General features: G+C 37.2%; 1 protein-coding gene across 1 annotated transcript; it reads right to left on the bottom strand.

The window, feature by feature from the left end:
* Nucleotides 1-746: 746 nt before the first annotated feature.
* On the bottom strand, nt 747-1574 carry LOC142142560 (olfactory receptor 13C9-like). The gene has a single exon (XM_075200440.1). It carries the CDS (start codon nt 1572-1574, stop codon nt 747-749), a length of 828 nt encoding a protein of 275 aa, XP_075056541.1.
* Nucleotides 1575-16044: the final 14470 nt, after the last annotated feature.

Raw genomic sequence — 16044 nt, 5'->3', positions numbered from 1 at the left:
ATGTGAGTGAGTTCTCTGTACAGTGCTGAGGAATTATATAAATAGCTGCTGCTCCTGATGATATTCTTCATTATTGGATACATAGCTAAACAAATATGATTGCTGACACATACCCTTAATTCTATCCAAACAAGTTAAATAATAATAACTCTTTAGCCATTGCAAAATATGAATCAAATTTGTCTACTTGAAAAATTTGAGTACTGAGTGCTGACAGTTTAGCTTGAGGATGTTAAACACTTGTCTTGGAGTCTGCAGGTTCATCGAACTAGATGCATTGGAATCTATATCCTCATTACAAATGAAGTCCTCCTATAAAACCTGAGTAAATACTGTTCACCTGAAATTATCCCTGTATGTCTGTGTCTTATCAATTAATACCAAAAACCCTACTATTCCTAAAACTCTTCTTGCCACCTGTTTCCCTATGAATGGAATCTACTTTTCTGTGCTTTGGTCACAGCTAATAGGATTATTGATCCATAAGCTAAAGTTGCAGAGCTCTAAATATACCAGCGCTGTGTGTAGGTGCTGATGCCTATCAATCTATCATGATTGCTATTGTCACAATTACCAACCTTATTAGATTACCATTCTTGTCTTGAGTTGACAATGTATTTGTTCTCCCAAGCACTTTATTGTCAGCGAAAAAATGGATTGAGGCTGTTACAATTTTTTATGACAGACGTATTTATGGTTCATATTGTTTTATTTCTCCTGTTGGTGAAATAATTATATATATATCTTCATGATCCAGAATACTTGGTTAATATTTTCTGAAATGCTTCTTTGACCTCATTATTTCTCAAGCTGTATATGAAAGGATTTAGCACAGGTGTCATAACACCATAAAAAAGAGAAATATACTTCATGCTGGATAAAAAGCGCTTTGTTTGTCCCGTATATGTGGTCATAGTTGTCCCATAAAACATAAACACCACAGTCAGGTGGGAAGCACATGTTGAAAATGCTTTAGATCTTCCATCTACTGAGTGGATTTTTAATATTGATAAAATAATACAAATATAAGACACCACAATAAAAATAAGTGGTGCTAATAGTGTAAATAAACTTCCAATGTTTAAAGTTCTTTTATAAAAGGTGAGGTCACCACACGCTAGCTCTAGAACACCCAATATTTCACAAGAAAAATGGTCCAATATGTTTTTTCTACAGAACACAAGAGGCTTGAAGGTGGGAATAGTTGATAAAATTAAGCTTCCAGACCACATAATGACTGTAATGATTTTACATGTCTTCCAATTCATATATGTGGTATAATGCAAAGGGAAGCGTATTGCAATATAACGATCATATGCCATTACTGCCAGTAGTAGACACTCAGTAACTCCTAAAAACAGACAAGTGATCATCTGTGCCAGACACCCAGTGACGGAAATTCTCCTTCTCTTAGAAAATACATCCAGTAGCGCTTTTGGGAGAAAGACTGACGAGTAGAACAAATCGAGGAAGGATAAATTGCAGAGAAAATAGTACATAGGTGTGTGCAGCTGAGGACTGATTATAATAGTACATATCAGAAAACTGTTCCCCACAATGATCAGTGTATACATTAGTAATAAAAAAGCAAAGAGTAAAATACAATACTTCAAGTTCTGAGGAAATCCAATCAGAATGAATTCTGTCCAGGAGGTCTGGTTCCCAAATTCCATCTTACAAATCACTATTAGAAGCACAAATCTTAGTAAGACCAACAACACTACTTGTGTAACTTTTAAGAATGTTTAATGACATCACATTGCCCAAAGCTGTTTTATTACATAAATAAGCTTATCATAGAAGTTCATTCATTTATGGTGATATTTATAATTCTTTATTTAATTTATTATAGTTTACCATTAATATGTAGCAAAAGGCAAAGAAATACATCCAATGGACTTAAGTATTGTTTTTACCTCTAACGCTTGTAAAACTACTATGATTATGAGTTATTAAAACAAATTCTAATTATTGGATTGCTTGTTTTTGAAACAAACTTGTAAAATTGAATTGAAACTCGTAAACTCTTTAGAAAAATGTGATGTAAAGTAAAATAACAGAAGGATAGAAAGCAGATGATGAAATTACAGTGTACAACATAGTAAGTTTATCATATTAATTTTCCCATCACAATTATGGAGCTTGGCCCAAGCAGGAAATTTTTCGCTAATACTCATTATTCACCATTAATGGATATGAGGGGAAATATTAGTCATGAATATACTCTCATATATATCAAATATATGTAAAACCCTGTGAGATGCTGTCCGGTGTACGAAGGTGAATTTGCACCTTACCAGGCCAAGGTGATTCTCTTCCTGGGTTCAATTTTTTGGATTCCCTTAATACCAGAGAGGTAAGGAGAGTTATCCACAAAATAAAGATGACAACAATATCTTCCAAGATAGCTTCACTTTATTCAGGAGGAGGGCCCCTAATATAAGTTTGGAGAATTCACAGATACAGTAACAATTTTTTAACAGGATAATGTGATTTTCAAACCATCCACAATTGACAAAAATTCATGTTCACAATACAAGAAACATTTTTATTCTACTGGAACTCCGGACAATTCTGCGTCCTTGGACAATTCTGTCACAATAAATTGTTAACCCTTGTATAGATAATTGCATAACAATAACAGATGCAGTTATCACAGTTATCTGTACACATCAATAACATTCAGATTTAATAACCCAACACGGTACACATACAGATTTGTTAAGACAACCAAAAGACCACGTTTATATGCAAATTATTGTGCAGTAAATATCATCATCATTATCTATTTATATAGCTACACTAATTCCACAGCGCTTTACAGAGAACTCATTCACATCGGTCCCTGCCACATTGGAGCTTACTATCTAAATCCCCTAAATTACACACACACAGACCGAGAGAGACTAATAGCAATTTAAAAGCAAATTAACCAACCAGTATGTTTTTGGAGTGTGAGAGGAAACAGGGGCACCCGGAGGAAACCCACGCAAACACGGGGAGAATATACAAACTCCACACAGATAAGGCCATGGTTGGGAATCAAACTCATGACCCCAGTGCTAACTAACCCCCTAGACAATTACTTCCCTTTATATAGTTCAGTACTTTGCTGTAGATGTGGTGCATGTGACGAGTTTCCCTAATTTTCAAGTTACCTAGCATTGTGGCTGATGGCGGGTAAGTTAAACTAAGCACTTTGAGGTAAGTTTAATTTCTCTACACTTTAGAACTGGCTCCTGATATATCCATCACACAGACTAGGTGTTTCTAATATTGTAAAGCTTTCTCTGTTTCCTGAGGTAGCTTTCTATATTTAAGTCAGTGAGAATCATGCAATTTATTATTTATAGGCTTGGAGAAGGGATCACTTTACTACAGGTGACCATGGGGATTCTGCTACAATATCTGTAATTCCTAAATTCTGACAGTTTTAATTTGACTACATAGAGGATTTGAACAGTTTAGTCCTTATTTAGCATGAATTATATATAGCGGTTAACAGTTTTATTTGTATGCCTGGATTTCTCTTGTCCTGAAAAGATTGGAATTAGTTATTTAGGGACAAGTCTCTGACTGATTAAATTCACTGACGTTGCTTTATGCAAATCTGTTGTTAATATCATGGAATATCTTGCTCTTTATGTCTCCATTCACAGTCCATATAAATAGATGGTTTTTTTCTGCAGTAAAATAATTGCTGAGTATAAGTTACAGATGAACAGGTTTCACTGTATTGAAGTCTTTCATGGCTACTGGGGACAATTGTAACTATATGCAGGCAATGTATGCCCTTACTACTGTATGCCCCTACTAATCCTTGTCATTGGGATTAATCTGCCCATTTCTGAGTAAGTGAATCAGTGTTACACTAAAGCTGTCAGCTGTGTGTGTAAAGAAGGGCTGAAATCTATGAGGATATTGTTTTTACAGACCTCTCTGGATGTCTTCCACTGAAGCTCCTTATAAGGGCACCTTTCAGCAGGGATCAGAGGTATATTTTAAAGCAACACAAGTTACTTAATAGTGTATGAAGGCAACGGCAAAGGCACCCCTACACACAGTCAGTTTCCATAAGCGATTACAGAAGATGATACAGGTAATTACAGCAACTATGCAGCGAGATAAATATAACTATGTGTATACACATATATTTCTTTATGTTTCCATATATATATATACACCCCAGAAGGTACCCAGGGTTTGGTTGGGGTATCACATATAAACTCCAAATATGAACCTGGTTGGAAATTATAAATATCATGCTAGGAGAAAGTACTCTTTTGGCTATTCTACATTTCCTAAAATTTCAAAATATGTCTTTTCAGAAAACAGGACTTTCAGCTAATCAACTCTTTTTATTTGGAAATGTGGTGAAATTTCAGAAACATAGAGAAATATTTCAAGGTAAACTTAAACTCCCAATTTTATCAGAAGACAGGTGAAATAGAAGATAATCCTGAGGAGAAAGATACAGAAATATGAAGGAAATCACAAATAAATTATTGAAAAATACATCTGTGCCAAACATCAATTCAAAAAGATTACATTTTATAGGTTAAGTCTGTTTGTAAAACAGGCTATTGTTATTTTTTAAATTTAGTTTTAATTTGACCAATGCTGAAATTAGTTTATTGAGTAATTGATTAAATGTTTCCCCATCCTCAAGAATACATTTATGCAAAGCTTTTACCAGTCAACAGAATTGTTTGTATCAATTTCCTTGGAAAAATGACAATTTGTATTATTCCAACACTGCTATGACGGAATTTATCACATTGTGATTGGACGCTCAGCAGCAGCTAGGTGTTCCTGGCAGAAGTCATTCTATGGTGTGAGCCGATCAAGTGTTAGTTCCTACCCTGCTCAGCCCTCTTCTTCTGCTGCAGAGCTCCCCTGACTAGAGCTTGATAAACATTGTAATGAGACCAATGGTATCCAACCTCTGGTAATAACATTTACATCTGTCTCACAGACAAAGGAGGAAACATCATCATTACAGATACTGAACATTATCATTGGAAAGTTTTGGATTCTATATGATAATATAACTTACACAAACCTAAATTCTGATCCTATTCCTGGGTGCATTTTTCATATTATATTATACATAATATTATACATACGGTATATACAAATTATAAAAGAAGTAAGGGATAGTAGCAACACATTCATATAAATTGAATGCCTAGAATTGCAATATTTTTTCCCCAAAATACATAATCATTTGAAGAACCCCCATGAAGACCAATGGTTGCAAAGCAGAAGTATTTAATAGCTTGAGACAACTGATGGTCAACATTTATATAACCTACATTAAAGATACCATAACAGTTATTAATTTCTTTATTATATTTGAGATGATCTTTGGTTGGGAACACAGGACGTGATATCATTGTACCCCATTAATAATAGTGATAAAAGTTCACAGCTCTGCTTTTCTATTACTCAGAAACTGGTGATTTATAGAATTTACCGATTGACTTATTAAATTCATTGATTGTATTATTTACCATAGATATTTTATGTTTGAAGTACAGTTTTTTGCAAGCATCGGGCACCTGCAAGTACCAAGGCTTCTCTCAAGGCTTGTGGACAATTTGGAAGGGACTGTGCAGATTTCTGCTGCCTGCACTGATCTCACATCCAAGACTGGTAATCAGATACATATTGTGCTTTCTAGATGCCCTTTGGAGAAGAGCATTTCTCTGCCCTCTTTGCCCAATGTAAATGAAAGTTTAAAACACATAAAATAAAATAATAAAGCAGCCACAATACCTCCTCTCATTCCTAATTCGTTTAATATAGTTTAATAAATGAGGCTACACTAATCAGAATTTTAGCAGTAAAACAGAAAGTTTATATAAACAAATAGGTGGTTATAAAGTGGTATCAGACTGGACTTTTGAGGGGACATTTAAACCTGCACAGTGTCCTCTTTGAATTTGTCTGCCCCTCCACACCTCTTAGCTCACTTCTAGACTAGGGAGGAAATACTAGGAGTGGACTAAATTGGGTCACCTGTCTCATTACTTGACTGCAAAAGCAATGTGTTCAGTCCTGTGCATGTCACAAAACACCTTCGTTGTCTCTGCACATATACACACTTACAATTGTGTTAGCAATTCAAAATGATTCAGGAGTCTGATCATTCTACAAAGAGGAAACCACTTGCTTATAGCACAAATTGTTCCTACAATACCAAAATGAATGATTCCATGATATCTCTCCCAATGAGAAGCTTACAAGGAAAGGTATATAACACATCTGCCAGGAATTTGAAAAGCACATTCCCTATACTGGAGAGAGGATCTCCTGCTTGTGGAGTGTTACAATTATTGGGGGGACCCGCCAGGATGGAGAGTAGGGGAAACAGAGTTACAAAATTTATAACAGTGATGAATAGCAGTGGTCCCACAATCAAATTTATCCATGTTTATAATAAAATGTTCTATTCAGCAACCCATAAAACATGACAAGCATGAGCACGAGCAATGCTCTATGTGATGGTGCTTAGCTGCGTTACTTCCCCAAAACAAATGAATCTGAAGCTTGTCTAAAGAGGAGTAAAATGATCCTGCAAATTTTGAGTTCCTATGAATGTTGGGATTTTGCAGCAGCCAAAACAGACTGCAAATATATGTCAAAAAAAGTACATATGGGCTATTTATCTAGAAACAGAGAAAATTAGAGTTTGATTATGGATACTGTTCGAAGAATGAGGACGGAGAAAGCTTCCCATTGAGAGGTCAATAAAACCTGTAGTTTCATGTGATTCCTGAACTACATCAAGGCACAGTGGTCATGTTATGTGTAGATTGTTACAGGTTACAAAAATTGTAATATTTGCAGATCTATAATAAACAGAAAATAAATTAAAATCTTTCCCAGTGAGAAATAATCCCCCCAACCACAAAAGGAATGCCAATCACAGTGATTGTCAAATTAACTCATGGCGGGGTATTCAATTGTTAGCGGTAACGCTAACAAACGAGCGCTCAAAAAATCTTACCTTTAATACGGTAATTACTCGCGGAATTTCAGCTCGCCGCTCCCTGAGCGGCGAGCTGAAATTCCCAGAGTAAACTACCGTATTAACGCTTTTCGAGCGCAATATTACCGTATAAACGGTAATATTTTTTGAGCGCTCGTTTTTCAGCATTACCACTAACAATTGAATACCCCCCATGGTATCTTAAAAATTAAGAAAGTGGCTTAGTTTTTGTAATCATCCATCCTTAATAAGGCTACTAAGTACCTAAGATTGGACTAAACTGCTGGCTGGTATATAGTCAGGAAGAACAAGTGATATATCAGAACAACTGTCGGATTATACAATGGTTTAGTTTGTGCTACTGGATTGATAAGCAGCAAGACCCTGATATGCAGTTTATCATCGTTTATTTATAAGGTGACACAGATTCCTCAGCATCTTACAGTAAGGGTATAATAATACAAAATAAAAAAATATACATACATACATAAAATAAATAATACCTAGACACAAATTAGAATAAAACAAATACAACAATACACATAACTAACATTGTAAAAATCACAATACAGCATACTATATATGCATTGTACAATGTAACAAGGACACACAAACAGGACTGACAGACAGGAAACAAAGGGTAGAGAGGACCATGTCTGTGAGCGCTTACATTCTAGAGCAGGGGTAGGCAACCTGCGGCTCTCCAGGTGTTGTGAAACTACAAATCCCAGCATGCCTTTCCACCTATCTGCTGGTTATCTACTGGCAAAGCATGCTGGGACTTGTAGTTTCACAACATCTGGAGAGCCGCAGGTTGCCTACCCCTGTTCTAGAGGAAGTGGAGTGACAGAAGGAATTGACAGTGCAGATGTGCGAGAGGGGGAACAGGTGGCAAAGTGGGGGGTCTATGAAAGGGGGATGGTATGTGAGCAAGAAGAGATGGGTTTTGAAGGATTGTTAGAAGGATTTAATATTTGGAGACAGTCTTGTAGAGCGTGGGATAGAGTTCTAGTGGTGGGAGCAGCTCTGGAGATGGATGTGATAAGTGGGGAGGAGGTGCACAGGTCAGAGGCAGAGGGGTCAAGCAGGGGTATATATTGAGATAAGGTTAGCAATGTAGGGTGGGGAGCTATTGTAGTCAAAATCTATTTCAAACTATCGGACCTCATAAAAAGTCTCAAATAAAAGTTTGAATAAAACAAACAAAGCAGAAACTTATATCACAACACATAACTACCTGAAAAACTACAACCAACTGTCCTTGGTAATGTCCTATTTATGAAATCAGTGCACAGCATTTAATTTAATATATATATATATATATATATATATATATATATATATATATATATATATATATATATATTTATTTATTTATTGGTAGCTGCTACTTAGTGCCATTCAGTATTCACTGGTTGTGACACAGAAATCAAACTTTGTAAATAAGGTGGATGTCCAAAATTACCAATCAGATTCTGCTTTACCTGCCACCTGCTTCATTTTACAAAGTTTGTTTTCTGTGTCACAACTAGTGACATGAAATTTGAATTATTGAAATAAAAATTCAATGAAATGAGAATGCGTTCTTAAATCCTGCTCTTTAATGCACTATAACACTGATAGTCCAAAAACAATGTAAGTGATTGGACCTCTACACACTTCCTCAGAGGTATCTCACTTACTTTATGTCAAATTCAATGTTGTCTGCTCTGTATATTGATAATAGGTACTTAGCACAGTAGCCATGTGTACAGAACCTTAATCTGTAATATCTCACAGGGTTCCTTACGCATTACATGAAATTCAAAACATACGGATTATGAAAATATTATGAAGAAAGTTTCAATTTAACCTTATGTCTGTTTTATATGCTGGCTAATAACAACTATCTAACCATAAACAGCACAAGCTGTACCTGTATCACTGTATCTGGCATTTTCTCATCTGTCCAATAAATATTCTTGTGCTACATCCTTTGCCAATACATAACAGTTGTTGTAAAATGTTTGTTTATGCATTAAATAATATCTATAAAAGTATATTTAAATAGACAATACCTTAAGCATGTTCTCTCTCGGCCCATTCTCTCCAACTTTGTAATTCGTGAAACACTTTTATATGTGATATCAGAGGGAAAAAATCCTCTTAAGAGAATCATTATTGTGAGAGTCAGAATTATTTTAGTTACATGCATTTATTTTTTTCTCTGCTGGGAATTGTTTCTCCCCTGTACCTAAAATTCATAGAAATTTCCCAAGTGACCACTAGACACAACAGAACAGTATTCACTCATTAGTGACCAGACAGTATTTAACAACTTTGATATGTGCTTCTTAAACTGAGAATGTTTTTAACTAATTTGTCTACAAAACACATGTGATCATCAGACAATAACACCCTACTACTACAGAAACAATTACGAAGTACAGACAGATGGGGAGGTGGGTTGTTATGCCCACATTCTCCCCCATTCTGGCTTTAGTAATCTCAGGGGTATCCTCATTTCTTAGATTTCCAAAATGTCTAAGAAAAGGATATAATATATCTTGGGAGTGCTTCTATATGGAATATGGTTGCCTACAGTCATGGCCAAAAGTTTTGAGAATGACACAAATATAGATTTTCGCAAAGTTTGCTGCTTCAGTGTTTTTAGACCTTTTTATCAGATGCTATGGTATACTGAAGTAATATTACAAGCATTTCAGAAGTGTCAAAGACTTTTAATGACAATTACAATAAGTTTATGCAAAGAGTCAATATTTACAGTGATGACCCTTCTTTTTGAAGAGCTCTGCAAGTCGCCCTGGCAGCTGTCAATCAATTTCTGGGCCACATACTGACTGATGGCCAACCATTCTTGCCTAATCAATGCTTGGAGTTTGTCAGAATTTGAGGGGTTTTTCTTTGTCCACCCGCCTCTTGCGTGAAATATTAAAACATTTGACACATTGTGCCTGCAGTGTTACAAGATCTGAGCCTGTGATACATTTGGTACAATAAAATTTATATTAATACATATCAATAAATTTCCAAAGGTATTTCAGCCAGTAAAATGCTATGAAGACCCATTGCACATAATCTGGAAGTTCTAACCTAATTTCCTCTTAGATTACCTGTTGATCTAGATAACTAACTTGGGCTGCCAGATAGCTATATTAAGAGTAATAACTCTGATTGCTAACAGCCCAGATCTATTTTTATTATTATCATAGATTTGTAAGGCGCCATAATGCTCCGCAGTAGGGAAAACAGTACATACATAAAACGGAGACAAACAAGGTAGACAAAATAAATACAGACATAAAAACAAAAGGTGTGAAGGACCTTGATCATGAGATAGTTTACTTTATAAGTGGAAGAGGGCACAGATGAAACAAAAGGAGCAAATGTGGCTCAGAGTCGAGATTGGGACAGTTTTGAAGGTGAATTAGTGTAAATAGTGTTATCTGGGATAAGGTCATCTCTAAAAAAAAGATGGGTTTTCAAAGAGCGTCTAAAGATTTGAAGGCTGTGGGAAAGTCTGATTGAGTGTGGTAAGGAACTACATAAGTGGGAAGCAGCACAAGTGAAGTCTTGTAGGCTGGAGTGAGAGGTGGATACCAGTGATGAGACAAGGTGCAGGTCAGAGGTAGTTCTAAGAGGGAGAGAGAGTATTTTGAAGTGATATTTGAGATGTATGTAGGGGTAGTGTTGTTGAGGGCTATGTAGGTAAGGGTGAGTAATTTGAATTTGATTATGAATAATACAGGGAGCCAGTGTAGGGATTTGCAAAGTGGTACAGCAGATGTGGAGCAGGGATAGAGGAAGATCAGTCTTGCAGCAGCATTTAGGATGGACTGAAGTGTGAATATATGGGTGTCAGGAATGCCAGATAGCAGGAGGTTGCAATAGTCAAGATAGGAGATGATGAAAGAATGGATAAGAGTTTTGGTAACATTTTGAGTAAGAAAAGTGCGTATTCTTGCAATGTTTTTAAGGAGGAGTCAACAGGACTGGGAGAAAGTCTGGATGTGAGGAAAAAAGCAGAGGGCGGAGTCAAGTGTGACACCAAGGCAGCGGGCTTGGGAGACTGAGGAAATTATGGTGTTATTGACAGTGAGGGAGATTTGAGTGCAGATGGTGACTCTGGCAGGAGTGAAGATAATAAATTCTGTTTTGGACATATTGAGCTTTAGGTAGCATTGGGACATCCATGTGGAGATAGCAGAAAGGCAGTTGGTTACATGAGATAGGAGGGAGGTCAGGGGAAGAGATATAAATTTGGTTGTCATCAGCATAAAGGTGGTTTTTGGAGGCTGAATGAGCGAATTAGTGTCCCAAGAGAGGTGGTGTACAATGAAAAAAGTAAAGGGCAACGAAAAGAGCCTTGCGGGACACCAACAGATACTGAGAGTGGAGGGGAGGATGTATCAGAAACACAAAAGGAGCGGTTCTATAGGTAGGAAATGAACTAGGAAAGAACTGTGTCACGAAGGCCAATGGAGTGAAGGGTGTGTATTAGTAGAGAGTGATCAACAGTATCAAATGCTGCAGAAAGGTCTAGGGGAATGAGAATGGAGAAATGACAATTAGACTTTGCAGTAAGTAGATCATCAATCACTTTTGTCAGAGCAGTTTCAGTGGAATGTTGGTTGCGGAAGCCTGATTGCAGTGAATTGAGAATTGAATAAGAGGAGAGAAAGTTTGTACACTAATCGCTCAAGTAGTTTTGAGGGAAAGGGGAGGAGAGAAATAGGGCGGTAGTTGGAGAGAGAGAGGCTGGATCAAGAGATGGTTTCTTTAGAATAGGTGAGATGGACGCATGTTTAAAGAAGGATGGAAATGTGCCAGTGGAGAGAGACAGGTTAAAGAGGTGAGTTAGAGGTGGGCATGCAGTGGAGGAGAGGGAGCAGAGATGTTGGGAGGGAATAGGGTCAAGAGGGCAGGTTGTTGGGTGAGATGATAAGATGAGTGCAGAGACTTCATCTTCAGTTACTGGAGAAAATTAATTAAAGGTGGATTGGGGAGTGTAGGTAAGATGAGTCGAATGAGTGAAGTGAGTGGAATTCGGCATGAGGAATATATTGTCAAATGTCAAATGTCAATTTTGTCTTTGAAATAGATAGCAAGATCATGGGCTGTGATAGATGAAGGGGGAGGAGTTGCTGGTGGGCAAAGAAATGAGTTGAAGGTGGCACACCTCTATGCCACACCTCAAAACAATGGACGTTTGATGCAAATTGTCATTACCTTAGCTAACACAAGCAAAATGGCTTCTGCTGTCCTGTTTTTTTCCGCACAATATGGTTGCAGTCTTTATATTTCTAATACATACAATATTGCAGGTAATACCAGGGATAAAATGTACCTAATAACAAGATGATATATAGTTGTCTACAACCGTCTCACTTCCTTTCTCTCCTCTCACTCACTCCTTGACCCGCTCCAATCTGGTTTTCGCCCCCTCCACTCCACTGAAACCGCCCTTACCTTGGTCAATAATGACCTTCTCTTCGCTAAATCCAATAGACACTACTCCCTTCTTATCCTTCTTGACCTCTCTGCTGCCTCCTTTTGCAAACTCTCAAATCTATAGGCCTATGTAATACTGTCCTCTCCTGGTTTTCCTCTTACTTCACGAACCGCTCCTTCTCAGTCTCTACTCATGATTCTACATCAGCTCCACTTCCCCTACCTGTTGGCGTTCCTCAAGGCTCCGTTCTTGGCCCCTTGCTTTTCTCCCTCTGCACCTCCTCCCTTGGTGTCCTCATCTGCTCCTTTGGCCTCCAGTACCACCTCTATGCTGATGATACCCAAATGTATCTTTCATCCCCTGGCCTCTCCCCTTCCCTTCTGTCTCATGTCTCCTCCTGTCTCTCAGCCATCTTGGATGTCCCAATGCTTCCTTAAACTCAATATTTCCAAGACCGAGCTTATAGTCTTCCCCCTGCCAGGACTATCCCACCTCCCCCATCTCTATTTCTGTTAATAACACTACCCTCGTTTCTTTCCCCCAAGTCCGATGCCTTGGGGTCATCCTTGATTACTCCCTCTCATTCAAGTCTCACATTCTGTCCCTCTCAAAATCTTGCTACTTCCACCTTCGGAATATATCTAAGATACGTCCCTTTCTCACCACGGAAGCCACGAAAACCCTTGTTCACTCGCTTGTTATCTCTCGCCTTGACTACTGTAACCTCCTTCTCTCTGGCCTACCTGATTCTCGCCTTGACCCTGTTAAGTCTATCCTCAATGCTGCTGCCTGCCTCATTTTTCTCTCCTGCCACTCTGTATCTGCAGTCTACCTCCAACAGTCACTACATTGGCTCCCCATACCCTACATAATTAAATTTAAACTCCTCACCCTCACCTTTAAAGCTCTTAGTCAATCGTCCCCTCCCTACATCTCCAATCTCCTCTCTACCTACACTCTACCTACCGCCCCCTCCGCTCTGCCTGTGATCGCCGCCTCACTACTTCACTGATCACCTCCTCTCACTCGCGTCTTCAGGACTTTGCCCGGGCTGCTCCCCTGCTGTGGAACGATCTTCCACGTTCCATCAGGTTAGCATCTACTCTCAAAGGCTTCAAGCGTGCCCTTAAGACTCATTTCTTTATTCAAGTCTATCAGTCCTCTTCCTAACTTCCTTGTCCTGGCTCTCTCCCCCAGTTAGTACCACCCTATTTGTGTCTCCCCCTTCCCTTTAGGATGTAAGCTCTCATGAGCAGGGCCCTCTTTCCTTGTGTGCTCCTTCTACTGTTTCCTTCACTGTCTGTACCTCTTGGCTGCTTCGCTAGCCCTGTTTTCCCTGTCTTCTTAAGCTTTGGCCTTCTTCTCGCTGATTTCTACCATCCCTTTCACTATCTGTCCCAGATATAATCTGATTTGCTTTACCGTATCACCTGTGTTTGTATACATTTTTGTATCATGTTGTGTCTTGGCTCTGTTTTCTGTATATGTAATGTACGGCGCTTCGGACCCTTTGTGGCACCTTATAAGTCAAAGATAATAATAATTATAAAGATATAACAATACACATAATACACTGATGCTCTGGTGTATATACCTAGACTGTGATGAATAAAAAGTCCTCACTCCAGTGGGACCCCGTTTTGTCATATCATCCTTAATTGGTATAGATTGATAAATGTTGAATTATAACACATATTTTTAGAATATCGATTTCTTACTGTAATCCTTTTTATACATTCACATATTGTCCTCTTTTAGATCAATGAACATGTAAACATGTTGGCCCTGATTCATTAAGGAAAGTAAGGCAAAAAAAAAAAAAGAGTAACTTTGCACCTTGGCAAAGCCATGTTGTATTGGAGGGAGATGTAAATTTAAAATGTGATGGCAGATTTTTAGTTGAGTTAAAGCATGTTCTAGATCAACTTCAGTGTACAAATAAAGCTATCAAGTATTTGTGTGCTTCATGAAAAAACAACCAGTATTTATCTTATGTGCAAAAAAATAAACTAATTTGCACCCTTGCATCGTAACATGGTTTTGTCCAGGAGAAAACATTCTCATTCCTTAATGAATCAGGCCCATAATCTTAAACTTTAATAAATATACTGAGACACAGGATCCTGATCACATAATCCATACTGTTCCATCAGAGTGAGCCAAAAATGGACCTCTGTACTGTATGTGAAACAAATCCACTCCAAAGAGTAGTGGAAAATTATTATTATATCCAACCCTTCTACACATATAGGGCATGAACTTGCAAGTTGTCTAAAAATTATAAACTAGTCAGAAAGGGAGAAACATATATTCTATGAAATTATAAGTATAATAGTATTGAATAGATTGTGATGGTTGATCTTTCAATTTACATATTAGCTTTTTCAAAATATTATGGAAATTATACAGGGAATAAAACAAATTGTCCTATAAAGTATGACTTTACAGGTCCCAATCACATATCTAAACTCAATGAGGTTTCACTAATATGAATCCTACATTCAAATGTTGGTTCTTATCCCATTGGGGAAATCACTCTCCCAGTATAACCTACTTTATAGAAAGCAAGATCCCTCCAGACCATTATATCTTTTTTGTCAGAAATTGTTTTGTATATTAAAATAGAAAATACACCGTTGGTGTGAGCAAATACATCTCTGATTAAATATCAGTGGGATAATCCCAATCTCAATCTAATATGAATCACAGATCCTTTATTTGAACTTTACTTAATACAGTAATAAAGAAGTTCAATAATAGACTAATATCTTATTTTCACAGTAGCACTATATATACTTATCATAATGATATCAATTAATAAAATACATAATACGCAGAAACATTGCTCAAAGTTTCCAAGCTAATCATAAAAACCAGTGTAGTTGAAACCCAGCATTTAGCCCATTTGGAGTGAGGGTATTTAATTTGTAGATCCAACTTGTCTCTGCTTTTGGCAATATGGTAGTGATGTCCTTATCTTTTCACGTAGATTTGATCTTTGGTTTCCCTAAAAAATATATAAGACATTTTTCTGAGCATGTGAATCTCTTCAAAGTGTTTCGATCCTGGGAGAGTTAGAACACATTTCTTTATGTTATATAAATGCTTGGACATGCGTACTTTAAGAGGGCGTGTAGTACGTCCAACATAGCACTTGCCACAAATGGTATGCCTTGGTGGGAAACCCCTTATTGTTCCTACACATTTTATGCATTTCATTCCAGACAGTGCATACTAGCAAAAACTAAAATAAAAATGCTTTATAATTTTTAAGTGCAGATTTTATTATGGAAACCTATGTGTACAATCCTGCTTTTTGCTGTGTTGGAAAGTTTGAATAATGTCAAAACAAGAACCACAAAGTATTTATTGGTGATATTTATTGAAAAAATATACACATTTGCTTTTTTATTCACTTTCTTGCAATTTTAATAAAAAAGACAGGCGATATAAGCAAACTAATGGTATTTTATTTATAAATTACTGCTAATGATGTTGGAATGTGACCAACCCAAAAAGTCCAAAAATAGGCTCAACGGCATAGGGGTTAAAACTGTGGTGATTGGAATGGAGTTGAATAGAAGAAGGCACTCCAGTC

The sequence above is a fragment of the Mixophyes fleayi genome, chromosome 3 (genome assembly GCF_038048845.1).
Source record: "Mixophyes fleayi isolate aMixFle1 chromosome 3, aMixFle1.hap1, whole genome shotgun sequence".
Taxonomy (NCBI): Eukaryota; Metazoa; Chordata; class Amphibia; order Anura; family Limnodynastidae; genus Mixophyes; species Mixophyes fleayi.
This window is presented reverse-complemented; position numbering and strand designations above follow the sequence as displayed.